Genomic DNA, 22,121 nt, shown 5'->3' with positions numbered 1-22,121 from the left:
GCGCACCTTTCTGCTCTGCACACAGGTACTCTGTCTCCTCGCCCACCGCACCTCAACCCCCCCCTCCATTTCCATCTCTCTTCTTCATCACTTTCATCTCAAGTCTCCCGTCTTCCTCCTCCCTCTCTGCATTTCTGTCTTGATGGCGCTTTCTTCTTGCACCTTTTTATCAGGAGGCCATGTTTGTTTAATGAAGAAAGGATGAAGGGAAGCAGCAGGACCTCTTACTCTCTTTCTCACCGTCGCTCCCTCTCTCCGTTCCCCCCTGACCTAGCAGTAATGTTTAACCAAAGAGATAGAGACAGAACGTTTCACAGGGACAAGGTTAACGGAACAGTGAAAGGCTGGACAAAACTCCTGACACCTCGACAACTGAACATGAATAAAAGATGCCCCCCATTTTTTTTAAGACACTGTACAACTCTGAACATCTCGAGGAACAAACGTGTTCAGCTGCTCTGTTATGCATCATTTTCCTGTCTAAATGTCACTCTCCTCTGTGAACCCTAACATCAGCTTTGGTATGAAACTATTTATTAATCCTGAACGATATCATGTATTTGCAATGAACACATTCACAGCAATGATGACAGGCCTGATGGACTGCATGAATGAATGCATTGCGTAAAAATGAAGAAATAAATGCTCGTCCTCTGCATGCAATATCCTGTATTCAGTCAGACATCTATTACCACACAAAAACGCAGAGCCCCACTCAGTAGCTGCCTTTGAGGCCAGACTGAAAGGTTTGACCTATGATTGATTTCACAGGAGCTGTAAGATGTGACCTTTGGTCCCGATATATAGAGAAAGGGTCAAAGAAAGTGAGGAAACACAGGAAAGGTGAAAGGATATCAGGGCAGCAGTGGGGAGAAATGTGAGTGAATGAAAGAAGGAAACATTAAAGGGTATCAAGAGGTAAGCAGGCAAGTTTGGAGTATGGATGAAAGTAAAAGGAAAAACCAAGTAGGTCCTAATAACCGCCAAATGCATTAATACACATAAATCAGGCTCTAACCACTCCCCTCTCTTCCTCTTATTTCTTATTTAACACACACCAACAGAAGAGTTAAGACCGAAATGATAACAGACAGAGCAGCAGCAGAAGGAAGCACTACTGAACTCAAAGACGATTGAAGAGCTTTGAAAACACGAAACCCCCTCGTGTCGCTCTCATTGTTTAGTTCCCTGTACAGACGAGCCTCTCGCTGATTAAAAAAAAAAAAAAAAAAAAACTATGTGGAACATTTGACTGGCAGTCAAAATACCAAGTGGAGATAAGGTTTGAGGATTAGAGAACGGGAGACTCTTCAAGGTTAACAATTCACACAATAAAGTGAAAGCATTACAAAGGTTCTCTTGTCATTAAATAAACTGTCACTTTAAATAATCTCTGCATTAAGATTTCGGGTAAAAGTGCTCTAACTGAGGCAGCCAATGAATTCATAATGGCTTCTGACACTTTGCATTGAAGCTGCTTTGGTGTTTGCCCTTGCTGTCGGACACACCTGAGACATTTTTTATTTCCTACCTGTCTACCCTGGGAATTTGTGTTGTAAATAAGAACCACTTTACATTAATCACAACTGCAACCGGAATGATTGAAGAGATCAGGTGCCTCCCACTTCGCCTCCTCTTCATATGTGCTAAACTGTGTGTATGTGGGTGTACAAATAAGTGTGTGTTGTGCGTAGTGGTGGTGAGTAGGTAAATGTGAAGAGGGTAGAGCAGACAGGGCAAGTTAAAAATCAACACCTGACTCTTTTCTCCTTCAAATCCAAGTGTTTTTGTCTTCCGTGAATCACATTTAATTAAATTCATATTTTCCAGCCACCCCACATCCCGACTGCTCGTGTAAATCAGCACCAGGCAGCCGGCAAGCTTGAACAGTCAGAGACCGAGCTTAGCTTAATGAAGGCAGCAGGCAGAGAGAGTGACCGGCTTCTGTGTTGCCTTGTTACTGAGCCTAACAGAGAAGAGAGCGAGGGAAGTGGAGAGTATCTTGGAGTTCAACCACAACCTATGCTTAAGGCAAAGACATGAACTGATTTTCCAAGATCAGCATTTAGGAGCGACCAGCAGATCACTACTAATCAATTTACCGCCATGGCCGATCAAAGTCTGGCAGAGCTACAACTCACAACAGACAATGGTTTCAGTGATTGGATTTGCCTGTTATAGATTAGCTCCAGATTATTTCACCCTTGTTGAAGATGAAATGGAAAAGTGATTATACTTCTGATCTGAATCGGCATGTTAATTGACATATAACAAGACCTGCTACTATGCTGACATAGCCTAATGACACATTTTTGACCAGGAAAATCACATTGAATATGAAGTATGTAAAAAGAGGAGTAATAAAATACTAAATAAAAACCATGCCCGTATACATGCTATCCACATTAGTGATACACAAGCCTCTTCAGCACCGCTCCCACAGTATGTTAGCTGTATACAGAACTGTCACATTTCTCCTCTGTAGCTGCACATATTTTCTGTTTAAGCTGCACTTGGAGATTTTTCTGTAAAAAAAAGAGCCACAGCAGAGACAGTAGCGCCTCACACCCTGCAAGTAAGATTCTATAAATTTTCTTTCTTTGCCCAAAGAAGTGTTGGGTGTGGGCAGTGGTGGGAAACCATCTCTGCACACAGGAGCTGATAAATACACAACAAAGCAGCAGCTAGAGAGCGATGTGGTCAGAGAAAGAAATGTCCCTTTTGGTACCTGGTATGTAATTATCACAGACTGTAAACTGCACAAGAGTGTGCTGAGTGCTGTTTAATGATGTCAATATATTTAAACGTGAAATCGTTCATTTTCTGGCCAATTGGGGCCAGAGCAACAAGCTGTAAACACAAAATTGACACTTTATAAAGTTGATATTGTGAATTGTGGCTTATTTGCACAACCAGCCATAAATTAACATTCAGTCTTGTTTCTGTTCACCTGATTACTGTAACGTCTTTTAGCTCTGTTTTGCTCTTCACCAACTCCTGACGCAAAAATCTGGCTCTTTAGTTTTCAGCTAGTTTCTGACTTTGTCTGTCATTTGGTGTTTGGCAGGTAGCGTATACTGAATTTATTTTATGCTGTAAAACAGTAAGACACTGTAAGGATGAAGCAAACAGTGATAGACTGGGGTGATAATTATCTGTTGGTCCACTACTTCAAATGACCTCTTTGACATTGCGCAGCCATTTTGTCATCCATTACTTCTATAAAAACTATTTATTATAGCAGCTTTAAGCCCAATTTAAATTCAACAAATCCAAAATTTGATCAGTGCTATGCCATCTGAAATGTAAACATTGTAAGGATACTGTAAATCTCACAATACAAGGCAAAAAACTTAAAACTGGAACATTACTTTCTAATAAATGGCCTTTGAGGTCTTTATGTCCTTCAGTGACACGTGTTACATTGATATTAGTGGTTTCATGACCTTGGATGAATGTGGGTCAGTGTTACTCTGGACAATTGACTTGTATTAGCAATGGGAATATAGTTAAATGTTATTGAAAATTAAGTGAAATACGTGCAGTTTAAACAATGAGTGAAACAATGAATGAAATCAAAAACTGAATTCTTTGCAGTGGTTTTGAAGTGAAATCTATATCTATATAACAACATTTGCAGACTAGAGTCTCTATATGGTGTCAACCAGGGATTAACCTGCAGTGCCACATGAATGGGTCATTGCATTACACGCAGACTTCCTGTTTTAAACAATAGTGTAAAGTTTCCTGATTTGGTCAAATCTGATAAGTAATTTCTGGATAAATGATGAAGGAAAAACCAAACAGATTCAGAGTGAAACACACCCCCTTTTCCGATTCCAACAAGAAGGAAAATTACAGAAAGAGAGAGAAAGAGAGTGATGGGAGTGACAGCAGTGTAGCAGAGCGAGATGAAAGGTTCTGGTGAAGAGAAAAGTGTTGAGAAGGGGGATTAGAGAGACAGGGGGAAAAAAGGCAGATGGGGAGGATGGAGGTGATGGATGTGAGCGAATGAGCCCCAAGATGAATACTCGTGAGATCTGTAAACTTTCATATTCTAATGTTGAGGATCCTCACTGAGCGTTATCGCAGTTAGCCAAGCACCCTGCTGTGACCTCCTTCTGCAAATTAACACAAAATCCTGCAACGAAAACAGCCAGGCTAAACTCGACCTGATTCCTACCATTCTCTAAGAGAAACAGCAAACGACTGCACGCTGTGCTGAAAACATACCATACAGAAAGGGCAGAATGAAAGATACATAAGAATACTATGCCTTGGAGTATTCCCTGCATTTCATTACATTTGTATAAATGAATTTCAATGGGTTGTCTGTGAGAGGTAATGACAATGGAGAAATAATCCTAGATTGAACTAAGTCACAGTCAGGAAGTTGAAATACTGTAATTATCTCCTGGATATGCTTACCTGTGACGAAAGATTAAATTGCTGCCTTAAATCTGTGCTGTGTGTGTTCAAAGTAAAGAATAATGTTGGTAAAAGAGACACTGTGAAATATCTACTGAGAGTATAGTTCCTTTGAAGCACGTTGCTTTCAAGCAAATGGCACACTTTACAGAATAATAAAGCAATAAGGAGAAATAAAGTGACTCCTTTATATTTCCCATAGCATTAATGCCTTATGATACATTAGACCTGCAGTAAACTGCTGATTGGTAAAGCTAATAAAATTAACTTATAGTATCATTTTCACTGTTGTTGTGTATCATATATACCATCATGTGCCTTTCACTCGGTGTTGGTGAGGATCAGCTTGTGCCTCTCCGTGAGTACAGTTTGTTTGGCTGCATGTTGTCATGATTTTCGAGACATTTTTCCCATGTTACATAATTTTGCAGCATATATAACTGATGCAATACAGGCAGAGACAGCAGTAATCGCAGATACAAAGACACCTACCTGGTACAAAACTGAGCCAGGTTAACCACATGCACTGGAGTACGGGCCAGTTTTAAAGGCTTTAAATGAGATACTAAAGATCTAGATGTTATAGCCCAATTAATGCTGGATTTTTTAGGCTAATACTGATATGTATGTTTCATAGATTTTCATATATAGTGACATGCTGTATACTGTATTCCATGTTTCTGTTATTTTGTATAGTAATCATGAAGAATTGGTAAGGACAGTGGTTTGTTTGTATCCTTACCCACTGACAACACCTCTCATGATCACACTGCAGGCCACAGGAGCAACACAAATCACAGACACCTGTCTTTGACTCAGAGGTAGGGTCGTCAACATTATCATTATCACGCCCAGTCTACAGCGAAGCCAAGCAGGCTCTCACTCTGCAATCAAGCCTCCAAAAGCCCACCACCAAACCACCTGCCACCTGTGGATGAGCAGAGCGTTGGCAGCTCGAGCTCCAGACAGCTCTGGCAAGAACAGAGAGAGGGACCCCGCCATAAAAGTGAGCGCAGCCATCAAGCTGCTGCCCCTGCTGAGGACAGCCCTGTGTGTGACAGCCAAACACTTTCCCTGATTAATCAAGCCTAGCAGCGGGGCTTTACGTGCCATTAAGAGCCTTGCTAAATGACTTCACTTCATTCATTAAAGTGGAGCATCCTCTGCGGGTAAAGTGGGCTATGCTTGCCAGACAGACAGACAGACAGACAGACAGACAGACAGACAGACAGACAGACAAGTGAAAGCCGGGAGAGAGATGGTGGTAGGGCAGCGATGAGGGTGGCGAGGGCACTGAGGCAAGATAAACAACGACAAATATAGACCCATTACAATGCTGAATAATTCATCTTATACGCAGGGCTTCGGGAAAACAACAGAGAAAAAAAAAAACAGCCCAAACAACCGTGGGGATTATGGAGCCTTTATACAGTGAAAAGCATCTTCAAAACAGGGCTTTATGCACACGCCTTGTCTGGGAAAGGTACAGCGACAGGATCACGGTCAAATCACTTTATGTAGAAAATCAGGTTGCAGTGGACTAATCCCTGATGCATTTTCATTAGGCCAAAGTATAGTTTTAATGAATCTGTGCAGCGTTTGGACAGCTAGGTGTGAGTGGATTAATTGTTTGAAAGCACTGTTAGCTGCACACAGTAGACGCTTTGTTTAAGGTATTCTTGTAACTCTGCTCTGCAAGCACACGAAACACACACACACACACACACACACACACACACACACACACACAGAAAAACTCATTCACACAAGAGGCAAAAAGAAAAAAAAGCTAGGAAAGAGGAAAATTATGAAATGCAAAGGCGATGATACGCACTGATAGTATCGAGGGAAGGACAAAGATGGGTAATTTACCAGTCAACAGAGAGATGAAGATGTAGTGATGGAGAGAACGATAAAGAGATAGAGATTAGCAGCAACAAGAGGACTAGAGAGGGTAGAGAGGAAGAGCAAGGAGAGAGGAGAGGAGAGAGACCGAAAGAGAAAGAGACACAGAGGGAAGGAGAGAGTAAATGATTAATGAAAGGAGCTGGGAAGCGCAGCAAGGGGAGGTCAGGACAGCGCAGAATATTAGTGATGCTGCAGCCTATGAGCAAAACTGAAAAGGACAATATTATGAACATGCCTGCTGATGTCACACACCTTTATCAGGGAGGATCTCTGAGAGAGATCGAGATGGTATTAGGCTGACGCATCCTTTTAACACTAGATTTGCAGTGCAAGTGAACCCAACATGCAAACACTGGGAGAACAGGAGGATGAACTGTCTGGGAATGAGACAATGTCTCCCCCTTTATTTTAATAAGACAAAAAACTAGTTAGTCTCTAAGCCTTTGAGAGGTTTTGAGTTGTCATTTACCCATTAGAGTGTGACTATAGCATAATACAATGACTGCAAGTACATGAAATAACAGCAAAACCTGCATGTGGATAAAGTTTATATCATGTAGGAGAAAACAACCATCAACATTAAGATGATTTACTTCCATTAGACTCCTTCAACTTCTGGCGATATCTCAGTCAAATACATGCCTTCAATTAATCCCCAACTGGCAGTGTGCTGTGGCTCTATTGCTGGCTGCTCGCTGATGCATTTCTAATTGGTATTTTTGCTGATGGTCACAAGTTAAATCTATATTCTCCATTACCCCTCCACGGCATCCCTTGGGGCCTGTCTAATGGCTCCTGCTAAAGGCAGAGCACTTGTATTGAGATATTCGTACGAAGTATATTCTCTCTGACACTGCCCAGTTGGACGCTGCGTAGACTTCAGCTACAGGTTCGCTGCAGAGTTGAAAGTTGGGAGGAGCAGAGAAAAGTTCACTCCAAGCTTTGAAGATTAACAAAACACGTGTCATAATCCCACATGGAAACCTGCCTGAGGAGAGACACTCATGCTCAAATAAACTCTCGCTTTATCTGCTCATGTCTCCGCTGAGATGGTCTCACATGCTGCTTTGCTGAGCAAATGTTTGTCGTAGCCTTTATCCCTCTCACTTCCACAACACGTAGTAAAGCCCTGAGTGGAGCATTGGCTGGGTGACAGGCCTGAATGGTCTAACGCCGGCTTGGCAAAGATTGGTGTAGCCTGCGCTGGCTGAGAATGGCTGGGTTGAAAGGTAGCTGGCTGACTTCAGAAATGTGTGCGAGGTTGCCCAGCCATGCAAAAAAAAAATAAAAAATCACTGTGACATCACACAAAAGGCTGATAAATGCTGTCAAATGAATTAACTACAAGGCATGATGCTGACATACAGCATCATGCTGTATGTCCTGTTATCAGCTGATTCCTAGTTTAGATAACGAAGATGCAAAAATCATACATGTGGTTTGAAAGTCAAATAGGTTTCAGTGAAACTTTCCTCCTGCAAAGAGAGGAATTTGCCAGGAGAGGGGTGAAATGTCATGCGTAGTAGTATAAGTCAAAAGAATGAAGCTCATATCCTGACGGAGAGGAAGACTCCTGCGTTCTTTGGCTCACCTCAGCGTAGACCTTGTGTTTACCTTTCATTAACTAGAGATCCCGGAAACCTCTCCTCTCCTACCCATCGTTGGGACAGTCCAGTGTGAAAATAAATGCTGTAAAACAGCCACTTGAAAGACAAATATTAAAGCATAAATTCCAATGTTTGAGTTATGAATTGTTTATTAGATACGCAGGAACAACACCGCTTAGGTTTTTTCTTTCTTTATTTTAACATATTTAGTTCAGTCACTCATTCTCTGGAATACACATGTTTAATAATGGTAGATACCCACCAGCGCCCAAATGCAACATATCATTGCAAGATTCATAATTAACTACCAAGTGAACAGCGTCCAATGCTGAATATCCTTCATGAGAGAGAAGAATAATGTACATGGGAGAATAACGCCAGCTCATGCATCTCTCAGCAACATGGTGAACAGGACGGAGATAACAGCCAGCTTATCAAGATGCTCTGACCACAAGTCTAACTGTAATTGCAACCCTCCACCCTGTGTTGTAAGGACAGCACGGAAAATGTCACCAAAAGACAACACCCAAACCGGTTATCATCTAATATGTTGTGCATGGAAAAAAGAAGTAGAAAGATAGAACACAAAGTCTAATAGACAGAAAGGGAAGTGAAGTAAATGTAAGTTAAATAATGTGTAGACTATATTCTTTAATTTAGCTAAACTGTTCAAATGTCTTTGTGGAGGCAGAATTATGTTTAGAATTATAAATACCTTAAATATAAAACAAGTTATATCTGATCAATAACTTGAATTAAGGTACCAATCATGTACTATATTTTAGGCTTATTTATATATTTATTTTTTTATTATCATTGACTAATCTGCTGATTATTTTCTGGTCTATAAAATGTCAGAATAGTGAAAAATATCCATCACAGTTTTCTAATGTCACCATGTTGTTTCTTCTTGTCTGACCAACACCAACACTCCAAAAGGTCTTCGATTCTAGTTAACCAGATCTATTGAAATAAGTGTTTAAATTCATTTAAATGAAATAAAAGTGTACGCCTTCATGACGGTACAAGAATATTGATAGATTCATCATTTTGCTCTGTGTTTGTGTGCCAGTAAATAACTCTGACTGTGAGTTCAGTGGGTGGTGTGTACAAGACTGGCGGCAGCTCTGGCAGGATACACTCCCCCCACTCGCATCTTGAAAACAGCAAATTAGTGCAGCTGCAATTAAGACTTGAACAGACAATACAATAAAAAGGAAGCCTGATACAGGCACAATCAGACAAAGTGAAACAGTTCTTGTTCTGTCAGCAGTGCAGAGACTCTACTGTCTCACAGAGCAGACAACAATACCCAGGGCTGAGATAACAGGAAATGCCAGCTTATCAGAGAGAGGGAGAAACAAAGAGAGAGCGTGATGGGTAGCTCACTGTTTACTAACAGACTAATTGAGCAAAAATCCAGTTGCGTGCATTATATAAAAATCTGTTGTTTACACATAGGTTTTCAGCCAGTAAGATTTTTCTACAAGTGAAATTTGTTTGCAGAACATGTAAATCAAATAAAAGCGGAGGCAAATCCATCACTTTCTTAATTTGAGTTCCATTTCATTGGCTTTGATTTGTTTAGATTGAGTCACCTCTCGTGGGGAGTTTGTTTAATTTCACAGCTGAAAGAACACCAATGATTTTTTAGGAGTGTTTTCCTTGTTCAACTTTCTCTACAAGCTATTACAGTAAATCTTGACTGCAACACAGCCATAAAGCCCAGAATATTAAAGCGCAGTTTACAAAGAGAACTTAAGAGTTTGATGACAACACTTAGTGATCATATGAGGTTAATTACTGTATTATTTTAAAGTCTATTTTCAAAGCTTCACAGGAACAGTGGAGCCTAATAGGATCTGAGTGTAGAGGAGATACTGAGCAGTTGTATCAAAAAAATCCGCAACTCTGTCTTGTGGCCAAAACACATTTTGCAAGACAGCAAAATAGACTAAATATTAAAAATGCCTCTGTATAACACTACTACAAAGTAGGCTGCCACTAAGTAACTGCTTCATCCATAAAGTTGCTTTTGTCCAACGAACAGTCCAAAACCTAGAGAGGCATATGTCATCAGTGAATAACTAATAATAATCAAAACATATATGTTACAAATAAACTAAATTGAATTGAATAATGAAGATAATTACAGAACGGGTCTAAAACAAAATAACAAAAAGTTGAATCAGCATGTCTATAAAAGAACAACATAGTAACCTTTATAAGGGAGGGATTTATTAATTTATGTTCTAGTTTAAGCTTGGAGGAAAATTAACTAATGCACAGTATGAGCTCCATAAAAAAATAAAAAATAAACACACACACAATCGACCAATTGCTATGCCCGGTCTCACTTAGTTGCTGTTGCTTCGTCGGTCAAGCTTCCTGTTCTAACAGAGTAGGCTACAAATAGAGTTTGCAATATTAATGGTGGCCTTGGTTTCAGACAGAAACAGGCTTCTCGTTTCGAGCCGGTGCTGCCGAAAGCAACAACTGTCTCTGGCGGATTCTCTCAGTTGTAGCGTTGCTTAATTAAGCTAACCATAGCGTCATGAGTTGATTGAAACCTTTGAAGGTCCAGTGTGTAAAATCTTGAGGGATATATTGGCAGAAATGGAATACAATATTAATACCCACTGTATGTTTTCATTATATTATAATCTCCTGAAAATGTTTTTGTTACAAATGTCCAAAGTCTTTATAATTACAGAGAAAGCAGGAATGAATGGAGAATGGAGTCGTTTCAATCTGACTCATATAAAAATAATAGCCCTGTGGCTACATACATGATATTGTGCTGAAAGCTGCATGTCCCAGACGAAAACTCAGCATTCACACCAGTTGATCCATAGAACGTTAAAATAGCAGCTTTGTTCTTGTATTGCAGTGTAGTCATGACACAGTTTATAGTTAGTCATAGTAGTGTGGACAAATGGTCATGTTTCTTTATTACACACCTCTTTTTTTTTATTTTTACTTTCACTTACATTATTTTTTTTACACACTTCAACATGCGCACGGCGGCGATGAGGTGTTTCCTAACTGCCGTTCTCTAACTGAATCTGGTCGACGCCTCCCAGTCGTACGCAGTAACATGCAGGACCGGGAGTGTCAGTCTCCTCTACCGCCTGCTCCGCAGACCTTCCAGCGACTTCACCATCATTGTTCAGCTCACACAATGCAACATTCCACAATCAGCAGCAACTCCAACATAACCAGAGGGAGAAAGAGACGACTAGGGAGGACGGCACTACTCCAATCTTATAGGATTAGAATTCCTTTCTACAGGATCTATTAGGCCTCTATTCTTTTGAACAACAAAGCTTCGAGATGAGATAAAAAAAAAAAAAACTGATACAGATGAAGGCAATCTAGAGCAATTTAGGGAAGAATGTGAGGCTATTAAGGCCTGCACAGAGGCTCTAGAGGAAGTCTAAATAAATGAGTAACCATTCAGGGAAATACATCTTGCTGCAACATGAGGTTGTATACATTGGCAGTAAAATGTATGCAGCCAGTTGTCTGTAAGTGAATACCATTTAATAAAAACACACTCTGAAAAGACAAAAACATGCACTGGCTGTAATTATTCCCAGTCTGTTAAATGCTCCCACTGTTCTGCATCTTATGTCGCTAACCCTAACCCCATATGCTTCTCTCTGGACAGGTAACCTTAAAAAGGGCAAGAACTTAATGTCAGAGATTTTAAATCCTGAGTGAGAGGATATACTGTCTTGTATTCAGTAGAAAGAGAAAATGTCATGAAGGACTTTATAGGGATCAGTGGACAGACACATATGTGTGGTCATGTAAGGATAGTACGTCTATGGAGAATTAAAGTTAAGAACTCTGTGGTTTAAATTGAACACAAAACACACAAGAGACAATTGAGGCCAAGACAGAAGAGCTAAGGGCTATGCAGACAGAAGGCACAGTAAGAGAAATATGTGTGTTTGTGTGTGTGTGTGCAGAAAAGAGAGGGATACGGCAAGAGAGAGAGAGAGAGAGAGAGAGAGAGAGAGAGAGAGAGAGAGACTGACTGTCTGAAGCAGTTCCTAAGCCTGGCCGTCACGCATGCTTAACCTTGCGCTAGCGCCTGTGCGATGCAGCTTGCATATCAATGATGGAGGAATATCAGCAGAGAGGCCTCCAACCAACCTCCACTATACTCGGCAGGCAGGGGAGGCGCAGCAGCATCGGCACTTTACACTACACCGCTTACAACAGAGATGCAAGTTCGACTACACCGGTGACGACAAGAGCTGCTGTCATACAGTAAAAGTATTGAGGCTTTGTTGATAAGAATAAAGATGAGTATTATACATTACTAGACGGGGAAAGTAAATAAATCCGGATGTTGAAATAAATCGCAGTAAACAGCCTTTGGGCTTCTCTCAACTGATCCTATAGACAGTAAGTGTTTCCACCAACAGCATTACTTTTGGCTGGAACTCTCAGGTTACAGGAAGCGCTTTGCGGGAGCGTCCCTACCATGCTGTGGTTTGGAACAAAGCCGTGCATATTTGGTGTCACCAGAGGCAATAACAACAAAAGGAAAAAAAAAAGGCAAAACCACATGTGCTACATAGTAACAGCACGAACAACGCCTGATAGCATGGGCCGAAATTTCCATCATGGTCAACAAAGCATATTATGAAATTCCCCCCTCTCTGCATGTGTCACACTCATCCACAGCGCACTGATCTGAATCCTCCGCTCCCCAAATGTCAGTGTCTCAATCGCTAAGATAAACCTGATACACTGTAACTATGCAGGGAGGAGGAGTGGGCTCCTGTTGCTGGGTTCAAGAAGAGAAGAGAAGAGAAGAGAAGAGAAAAGATATGATGTGATGCTGTATTTCTAATTAAAACAGAAGCATTCAGGGACACCCATGGGGTCCTAGGGGACCAACGCTAGGTGATAAACTTGCTCTTCCGTACCCTCTGTCTTTTGAAGGGAGTGATAAAAGACTATGCCCTCTCTTCCTCTTCTTTTCCACATGCTATCTGATGCTGACGGGGGCTTTTTGTCACATCAATCCTTCCCAAAGACCTCAAGGCATCCTGTGAGGGTACCTTCTACAGGGTCCTCTCTGCTGATTGACATGTCACCCCCTTTTTTCTGCCTGCGTTGATCATAGGATGCCACCCCCCCTCACACAGTTTAATAAGAGGCCGCTGCTTTGATAGCAGTTCTGTGGCAAGTTACATCTCTGGCAGCAGGGATAAGAGAGAGACTAGGAGGGATGCCAGCAGATAAAAGAGGACTTTTAACAGCCTCTATGTGTTCAGCAGGTTAAAAAGTGTTTTCTATCAGGGGCCTTGTCAAACTGTCATCATCACTTTCGTTTGAAGACAGCTCTGTGTACCCAGAAAAAAGAAAACATATCAGAGCTCCATTTCTTTCTCTGGTTTTCTTGTAATCCCAGATTGATGCTAATCTAAAACGCTGTAAGGATACAATTCATTGGCAGCTGTTTTAAGTCGATATCTTTCACTGACCGTCACTGTCGATGTAAGACATCAGGAAAGAAGTGGTGACAGTTCTCTGTGTTCTCACAGTTGTTCACAAGCATCCCATGAGAGCTGGAGAGGCTATTAGCTGTGTAATGATCACTGGATGTTGTAGTTCACGTTCACACAGGCAGAGTGACAGACAGATGGAGGTTGATTTTGAGGGATGAAACATATGGGGAAAGTGCTGTAAGTAGACAGCTCAGATGGGTTTACAGACTAGCACATGCAGTGTGTTCTATTGACCCAAAGCAGCAAAGAGCCGATACAGAAACTCACATTTATATTGTTCTCTGTTGACTTAAAAGGGAAAGGGAAGGGGCAGAGCTTAGTTAAAACTGAGGCCCCAACATGTGGCTCTTATGTATGAGGTGAGGGGTCTTCCACCGGGGCTTTTTACTCCGTCACTGGACTAAAGCCAACAGAACCAGGTGTGGCCACTTACCAGTGTAAGTGATCCACAGAGAAAGTGAGATGCGTGTAGAGTGCAGAGGTTCTGACACACAGCCATTAAGTAGCATTAGACTGTGATGTCCAGCAGGATATCACCTGACCTCGTCTGACCCGGACACAAAAAAATCCCCTTTGCCTTTTGATCTTTCATTCTGTCCTTTTTCATTTTTAACCTCTCAACTGTTGAATTTTTTTTAAATTTGATGTCTATCGTTCAAGTTTGACGCTCATTTTTCCTGCCAAGTTGACCAGCAACATATGTCTGTCCTCCAGCTATATTCATTTGTTCATGGTCTAACGAATGATGCTCTCTCTCGTTTACTCTAATGAGTGCGCGTCTGTCATTTCTCAAGGACACTGAGAAGCGGCAAACAAAAAAAACAAAAAAAAGAACTCATCAATTACATTCATCAGGTGGCAGCTGGCACGCACAAAATCAGTTTCCCTGCACAGTCGATGCAAGGCATTGTGAGCGTGCAGTATATGTCTGAGAGATACTGCTCTATTTTTATTGTAGTTCTCCTGTAATGCGACTCACTGTCAGAGCCAGAGTGGCAGCCTGAATTGCTTCTGTCGGATAAACACTCCCAGCATGCACTGCTTTGCCTCAGTCTGCGCAATGCTGCATTTGCAGCCTCCTGGCAGGATTCTGAGGTGTCTCGGTTCAGAAGTAGCTCTGTGTGTGTGTGTGTGTGTGTACGTATGTGTGCAGAATGATGATCCTTACAGTACCAGAAAAGCTTAAGTCTGCACCAGATTTTAAGTTGGCAGCTGAACAACAATGGCACTTACGATAGTTGGACTTTTCACAACTGCGAGTTTATAGATTGAGCTTATTAATCTGATAAGTAAAAATTGTACTTTCGAGGGGGAAAGTCCAAAAAGGCAAATATGTGCTGAATGTCTGCGGGATCAACAGAAATAAAGAGACTTGAGAAGACTTGTAGGCGTGCATGTGTGTGTTTTAAGCAGTGTTTGTTCCATGATTCATTACATACACAGAAAAGGAAAAAAAAAAGAAAAGAAAAAGGAATGTGTACTATGTGCTGCAATGCAACTCACTCCGAACCACAATCCCAGAACTATGTGGAATGTGTCCTCTAACTGCCAGTGACTGAAACCTACACTCGTTGAACAACTGCAGTACACAGTCAGTGGTCGTGTACTGTCACTCCAAATCAAAATCAAGTGCAGACCGTTACACAGGTATAGCCAGAGAAAGAGAGAGAGAGAAAAGATAGCTGAACAGTGTTGTGCTGTCTGAGACCCGGGGAGAGTGTTCACTACAAACATATAGGTGTAAAGACGGTTTCCTGTTACCTCTCACCCCAACACACACCTACACAGACATGGTGTAGAAGGAAAACATATTTAAAAAAACGTGCACGTCAGGATTTTATTTGCAAATAAATAAAATATTAAAAGACATCTTTGAGTCACATCTCTTTTGTCTTAAACCTTAAAGGATCAGTCAAATCATAAAATATATTGTCTCAGTTACTTGGGTTTTATTTGCAGATGTCCGTTACTCAACATTATCCATAGACCTTGCTGCTGACAGTTTGTGACTGGAACTATTTCCTACTGAAGAAATGGTCCTAATCAAAACTATTGATGGCTCGGTCAGGGACATTGTTTCTGCACAGACATGTTTCTGTTGACTTTTTCAAATGTCACTTGAAAAACACAAGCTCTGAACAACACAACCCATTCACCTTTATTGAACTGAACTGAGATTTCTGACATCTGTGGCACGTCCAATATAAACTATCTCAGAAAGTGAGACAATACATTTTGGCATATTTCTGTACTTTTTTTAAAAGATAATTTGGGTAAACAAATCTTTTAAAACATCTGTTTCTTTCTCATCTGTTTCTCTTTTTCTGCACATCCTCTGTAAAGGGTACAGAATGAATGAAGGAAACGAATAAGTGATAACAGCTTTCGCCACATCAGGACATGTGTGTCTAATATTCTGTGCAGTCAGCTACCAAATAATGTATGCAGCAAAGGATATACAATTTGGCGAAACGCCAGGTACATGGACTTAACTATAATGACTTAATGACTTATCGCTTGAGGCGTAATTCTTCTATGCAGGAGGAAAAAAAGTATGTTTTTATTAGCGTCTTGAGGATTAATTACATTGTTTATAGAATTTCAAGCTGTTGCATGTTACAATGATTTTCACGCAGAATATCTGATAAGAGATTGTAAGTAATTTGTTAAGACAGAGAAAATGAGATATATAAATCTGGCCTTTTGTTACAACTGGTGGTCTACGGGCCACATCTGATCCAAAAGCAATGTGAACTACCGTACTATTAACATCTCACTTCCTTAACAACTCGGGTCAAGAGTTGCACATCTGTGGCAGGATGTTGCACAACAGCAATCATCCATCCATCCATTTTTTATAGCCGCTTATCTTATTAGGGTCATGGATAGGTCACCAGTTTCAACCATCCAAGCTCACAGTCACCAATTAACCTATTAGTCTTTGGACTGTGGGACGAAGCTGTAACCAAAGAGAACCTACGCAGATCAATAGCAATCATATCTTTCACAAATTAACCTTCTCTCATGTGAGTTCTGACCACGCTTAGTTGCTTTTCAGAACATCTGGCTGTCAATAGCCAGATGTTCTGAAAAGGAAAGTGCTCTATTGAAAAAACAGTTTAACCCTGCCTGGACTGGAAACTACTATTTTAGTTTAATGCTACCATCTCCAAATACCAAAACAACGGTTTAATTTGCAATTTTTTGAAAAACATCAAACTTTCCAGACAAACTTTCTCGAGGGATCACAGGAGAGGGACGTGAGAGCATCTTACAAAGCTGTTTTACCCCGGTGTCATCACACTTCATGAATCTTGTATCTTGGCAAAGAAAAACAAGGCCACTCACAGAATCAGAAAGAATACATGCTGCCTGTCATGGACAAACTAAATGTCAACAAAATTAAAACTAGCATGACATTGGGTATAATTGTTCTTTTATGATTTTATGTGACAAATAAATTGAATTGAAAAAAAAAGTGCCCTTGGGTGACACTTGACACTGAATTCTGGCTACAAACGCTTGGGAAAAAAAACTAGATTAGCAAAAAAAGTTTTAAATAGGCTGCTGAAAATGTGTGGCCCATCTACATTTCCTGGTTTTAAAGTCTGAATTGAATATATAATTGAATAGCCTTGCTATTCATATCTACAGCTTTATACAGCATTTAATGTGGAACTTTTTAAAAAGTGCTACATTTAAGATGTTTATCACATTTCTTTTTATCTCCAGGAATGCAAAGTGTGAAACCACTGGATAAACATCTGGAAATCTACGACATATTAACATGGTGAGGCAAAAAAGTTCCCAAAATGCATTTGTAGCAAGGACGCACAATACAAATCAGATGCTTATCACACGCACATACGCCGCGCACACAAACAGAGCTGCATGGAGGTCAGTTGCATTTAGAGCTCCGCTACATCTACATGGGCGAGACGCCAGAGCCCCGTGTCTGCAGGGGTCCATTCTGAGGTCAATACTACAACACTGTAAACTAATGATCCAGCAAATTCCCTCAGTCCTGCTCTCTCCCCTCCTCCTTCTTTTCCTCAATCTGTTGTTGCCCTCTGTCTCTCCCACTCTCTGATCCCCCGCTGCGCTGCAGAAATGAGAAACAACTGAAGACTCGGCAGCGCTGGGCCCGCTCTGCTTCTCTGATATACACCACTGATAAACAAGGATGCTTGTTAAGAGACAAATGAAACTCTGCCTTGCCTGATATTTGCCTTTCGCTGTGTTTTTTATCTGTTGTTTTTTTTTTACTTGTCACACAGTCCTCTTCTTCTGTCGTGGCCTTGGCATTAACGTCACCCTAACATCACTCTGGCCTTGAAATGTAAACACGGATACTGAAATGATCTGTCTCCAACAATGTGGAAGTCTAAATTAAATTTGCTGGCAAACAGTAAGACATAAAAGTAACAAGTTTAGTGTCTGCAGGGAAGATCTTGACTGTCAGTCTAGATCAGGGCACAAATCCACAGTGGAATGGAAATGGCATGTATGTGGTTAGGTGGTAATTTAAAACAAAAAAGAAACACTAATCAGCAATATGAATCAGAAGATACCACCGCAGAAGGTTCATTTACAATAATAAATATATTGTATTTGTGGCTGCGATGTAAAGTAAAGTGAGAAAGTTTAGTGAGACGTCTTTACAGAGAGCAGGCAATCCACTTATAGACCATGTTAACACAGCACGTCTGAAAATGCAAACTCGATTCTCTTCATCATATCAAGTATCTGCTGTGTTTCACCAACAGAAAAGCTTATGAAATACATGCTCACACACACACACACACACAAACACACACTAACATGTGTTCACACAGAGTATCTTCCAGGCCTGGAGGAAGCTTTCCATCTCTGCCTCTGTCAGTGCACGCAATAAGTCAGCGATAGAGCTGCACTGTTCTGGCCTATCTTTTCATATCGATTGGGGATAAAGAATGAGGCTCAAGGGATGGAGCTGAACACTCAATCACACTGTTGACAAACATGAGCGAACTGGATACAAAAAGACACAATCAAAAAAAAAAAAGTAGCACTAGCTGCGAGTAGAGGTGAGATGATTAATCTAGTCTTTTATGGACATGCTACCAGGACAAATAACCTTAAAAAAGGACTCAGCATCTGAAAAATACAGGTTAATCGCACCGGCTCTGTGCGATTCTCTTCGTGTAGTTTGTCTCTCTGAATCTCTTATCTGTAGCAGAGGTTCTAAGCACAGAGGCAAACCGGCCGTACATGTTTTTGTCTGCTCAGAGTCAAAGACACTTCATCAATAAGTACATGCTCCTCCTTCACATTGGGTGCTGATCTATGATCCCTGCTCACTGACCATCTGACCCTCAACATCCACAAAGTACTGAGCAGCCCTGCCTGGTTCAATGCAACTGAATAAGGGTGTTCACCTTTAGGCGTCATCACTCTGATCTGATATTATAAGTGCATCTAGTTCTGGAAAACCTGAATTCAGAATTAGTTTTCGCATCTCTCATGCATTACAAAGCACAAAGAGACCATGTGCCATACTGCTGATCTGAGTTCAGCTTATTTCTAACAACCTGAGTGGATAATTCTATTTAAATTATATTCTAATGTCCCAACTCAACCTGCATGAACTCTACAACGTAAAAGCTCTAATAAGGAAAACCAGATGAATTCATGTGTCAAACACAGCCATGACAAGCCTTTCCATTAAAAACGCTGACATGTACACAGTATTTGCTTTGCGCCAACTATTTTCCAAAAAAGCCGGATCGACTGTCTCTGTCTCAGCCCAATGTGGCGACAACTGTCTGCCCGTCACTAATCTCACATGCTGTAAGCGGTGACTGGACCTGAAGGAGCGACACCTCCAAACACACAGAGCGGCTTGCGAGCAGCCGACTGCGCGGACTTTGTTGCCGCTTCCACCTCCGACAAGACGCGGGCGCGGAGGTCCGGTTGTTTTCGCTCCGCATGTTTACAAAACTGCTACACTGTCTGTCACTAAAGTCGGTGTCACAGTTTTTACATGCATGTGTTAAAAAAAAAAAAAAAAACACGCGTTAAGCAATGCGAAAATGACACATGAAACGAAACAGCGCAGAAATTACAAGACATCATCACTGTTGCTGGATTTAAAATAATAATATTCATAATAATAATAATAATAAAACGTCTGAAGCGGAAACTGCGTGTTAAATTCTAACCCACTTTGTCTAATTACAATAAAACCACACGGACAAAATGTCTATCTTTCTTCAAATAAATGAAGCAGTCAACTTTCCAAGCCATGCAGAGCGCTGAGCAGAGAGCCCCATGCCGCTGAGTGTAGCGCCGTGTGCCCTCCCCTACCGCAGCTCGGTGTGTGACTGCCCCTGGCCGCTCATGAACTTCCCTCGCAGCCGCGGTTTCCTCCCCCATAAATAAAACTTACTTTTCTCTGGCTTGGCTGTCGGACGGCACGTTGCTACTCTTGCCTTTGGCGTACATGCTTGCAGAGAGCTCCGATTGTCACGCACCTGTCAACCCATCACAACCTCCCTGGGCACAGCCCCGTCACCATGGTGACACAAGCAGCGTCGTCTCCCATTGGATGTCCCGCTGTTCAGGACCGCCCGCTCGCCATGGCAACCACCAGTGAGTGACAGCTGCATGGTCACTCCCATCCATGTAGCTCCACCCCCCCCCCCTCTCTCTCTCTCTCTCTCTCTCTCTCTCTCTCTCTCTCTCTCTCTCTGCTTACCCAGTCTGTCTGCCTGAAGCCTGTCTGTCTGTCTGTCTGTCTGTCTGTCTGTCTGTCAGTGTCTCTCCCATCCCGTCCCTGATTGGAAAGGCTCTCCTGACATGCAAACAGACTGACATACACACACATACACATGTATAGCCTACATACACACTGACACACACTCATGCACACACACATCCGCACTCCCTCCCTCTATTCTCCTCTCTCAGTGCAAGGGGGGGATTTGAAACCGTCCAACTAGGATTTTAAACAACTGGCTTTGGCTGTTCCTTTTATAGACAATCACACCCTCTACCGACGCACACACAGCGCACTGCGCAAACAACTCTCGCAAATATGAACTGCATTTGCATAGGTGTTTATTTACAAAGGTGTTAAGATATACAAACATGTGTAGAGCAGAGCATGTTGGGAACAGGCGAGCACTACTGAGGGCCTGTAAACAACAACACCCAGCATGCACAGGGAGGATGTACTGTGGGAAGTTGTGGCCACATTATAAACCTTCCTGTACATGCATGATTTTAGCACTGATGCTCTACCACAGAAGGTCCAATGATACCACAGTGCAACGTGGAAGGACACTGACGATGATCAGCTAGTTAAGTGTAAACGATGACCTGTTAAAGGGACTGATGCATACGTGTGTGTTTGATACAGCTGAAATCTTCTGAAGGCCTCTCGCTGTATGAATGAAATGCTGAGGATGGTGGGAGTGACACGAGTTTGGTACATTTATAGCACTGCCTTACAAAAACTAGAGGTCATGATGGCTGTAGAAACACATTCACAGAACACTGTGTGTGTGTGTGTGTGTGTGTGTGTGTGTGTGTGTGTGATTTTGGATATGCAGCAGGGGAAGAAGTGCTACGTCATGCTTGTCCAGTCTGGCAGCAAACAGAGAGGAAGGTTCACTCCACTGTCACGATGTTCTTACTGCAAATCCAGAGAGAGAAAGCACAAGAGAAAGAGATGGACCACAGCTTGGTGTCTTGCAGGATCTGAAAAACACACACACAAAAAAAAAAACGGCTGATTCCCAGACAGTAGTAAGCTCTGGAAAGACACAGTGTGTGTGTGTGTGTGTGTGTGTGTGTGTGGTGTGTGTGTTGTGTGTGTGTGTGTGTGTGTGCGTGTGTGTGTTAGTGTGTGCTAAGGGCATAGCACAGGGGCAGCAGTGTTTACGCTTACGCAATGCTCCCGTGATGTGACCCAGTTGGAATGGATGCACACTGCCTCATTCTCTCGTGCTCTCTCTCTCTCTCTCTCTCTCTCTCTCTCTCTCTCTCTCTCCATTTCCTGTCCTCACTCTCTCATCTCTCTCCCTCTCAGACTGAAGCCCCCCACCCCCCTCTCTCTCTCCCTGTCTCCCCATGTGCCAAATGAACCCCCTTCCCCCTGGAGAGATGCGGAGGTTCTATTTCAGACAAGCAGAACTTTTGGTTTTGGGATGAGTCCCTCGGGGTCGATCACCATGACAACCACTAGCAGGCGATAACCATGTGTTCCAGAGGATGGCGGAGGAGGAGGAGGAGGAGGAGGAGGAAGAGGAAGGAGGAGGCGAAAAAAGAATAAGGAAGGAAAAGAGATGTACAGAGTGAGACAGAGAGAGAGGATGTAAAGGTTAACAGGTCATGTTATGTAAAAAAAAAAAATCAGATCAAATGTGATCTGACTGGGTGACTTGTTTGTTGTCCTGTTCCCAGTTCATCATACACAGTACCACCATATTCATATGTGCACGGATTCAGTGATCTGTCACCATCCTTAATACTGCCACTGAAAGTGAAGGGAAAGTGACAGCGCCTGTTTTTAGACGGAGGGAGACGTAGAGTGACACCAACATTTAGGATTCAAATGTAACAGGGTGGCACTGCTGCTTTTCTCTGTTTTATTATATCATTGTAAATT

At 41.9% G+C, this 22,121-nt stretch overlaps 1 protein-coding gene across 3 annotated transcripts in view; it reads right to left on the bottom strand.

Annotated features, from left to right (window-relative positions):
* Window positions 1–20,100, bottom strand: part of ssbp2a (single stranded DNA binding protein 2a) — a 48,544-nt gene extending 28,444 nt beyond the window's left edge. The window contains exon 1 of one of the 3 annotated variants that reach the window (XM_019266159.2): window positions 19,899–20,100. In XM_019266159.2, the coding sequence (XP_019121704.1) occupies window positions 19,899–19,954 (56 nt within the window). In that variant the 5' untranslated portion in view covers window positions 19,955–20,100. Of the gene's footprint in view, window positions 1–5,170; window positions 5,206–19,816 lie in introns of those variants that run through there. The other 2 variants (XM_019266160.2, XM_027277876.1) reach the window with 2 other exon arrangements.
* Window positions 20,101–22,121: the final 2,021 nt, after the last annotated feature.

The sequence above is a fragment of the Larimichthys crocea genome, chromosome III (assembly GCF_000972845.2).
Source record: "Larimichthys crocea isolate SSNF chromosome III, L_crocea_2.0, whole genome shotgun sequence".
Taxonomy (NCBI): domain Eukaryota; kingdom Metazoa; phylum Chordata; class Actinopteri; family Sciaenidae; genus Larimichthys; species Larimichthys crocea.
Note: the sequence above shows the minus strand (reverse complement) of the source record. Positions and strands in the feature narration are given on the sequence as shown.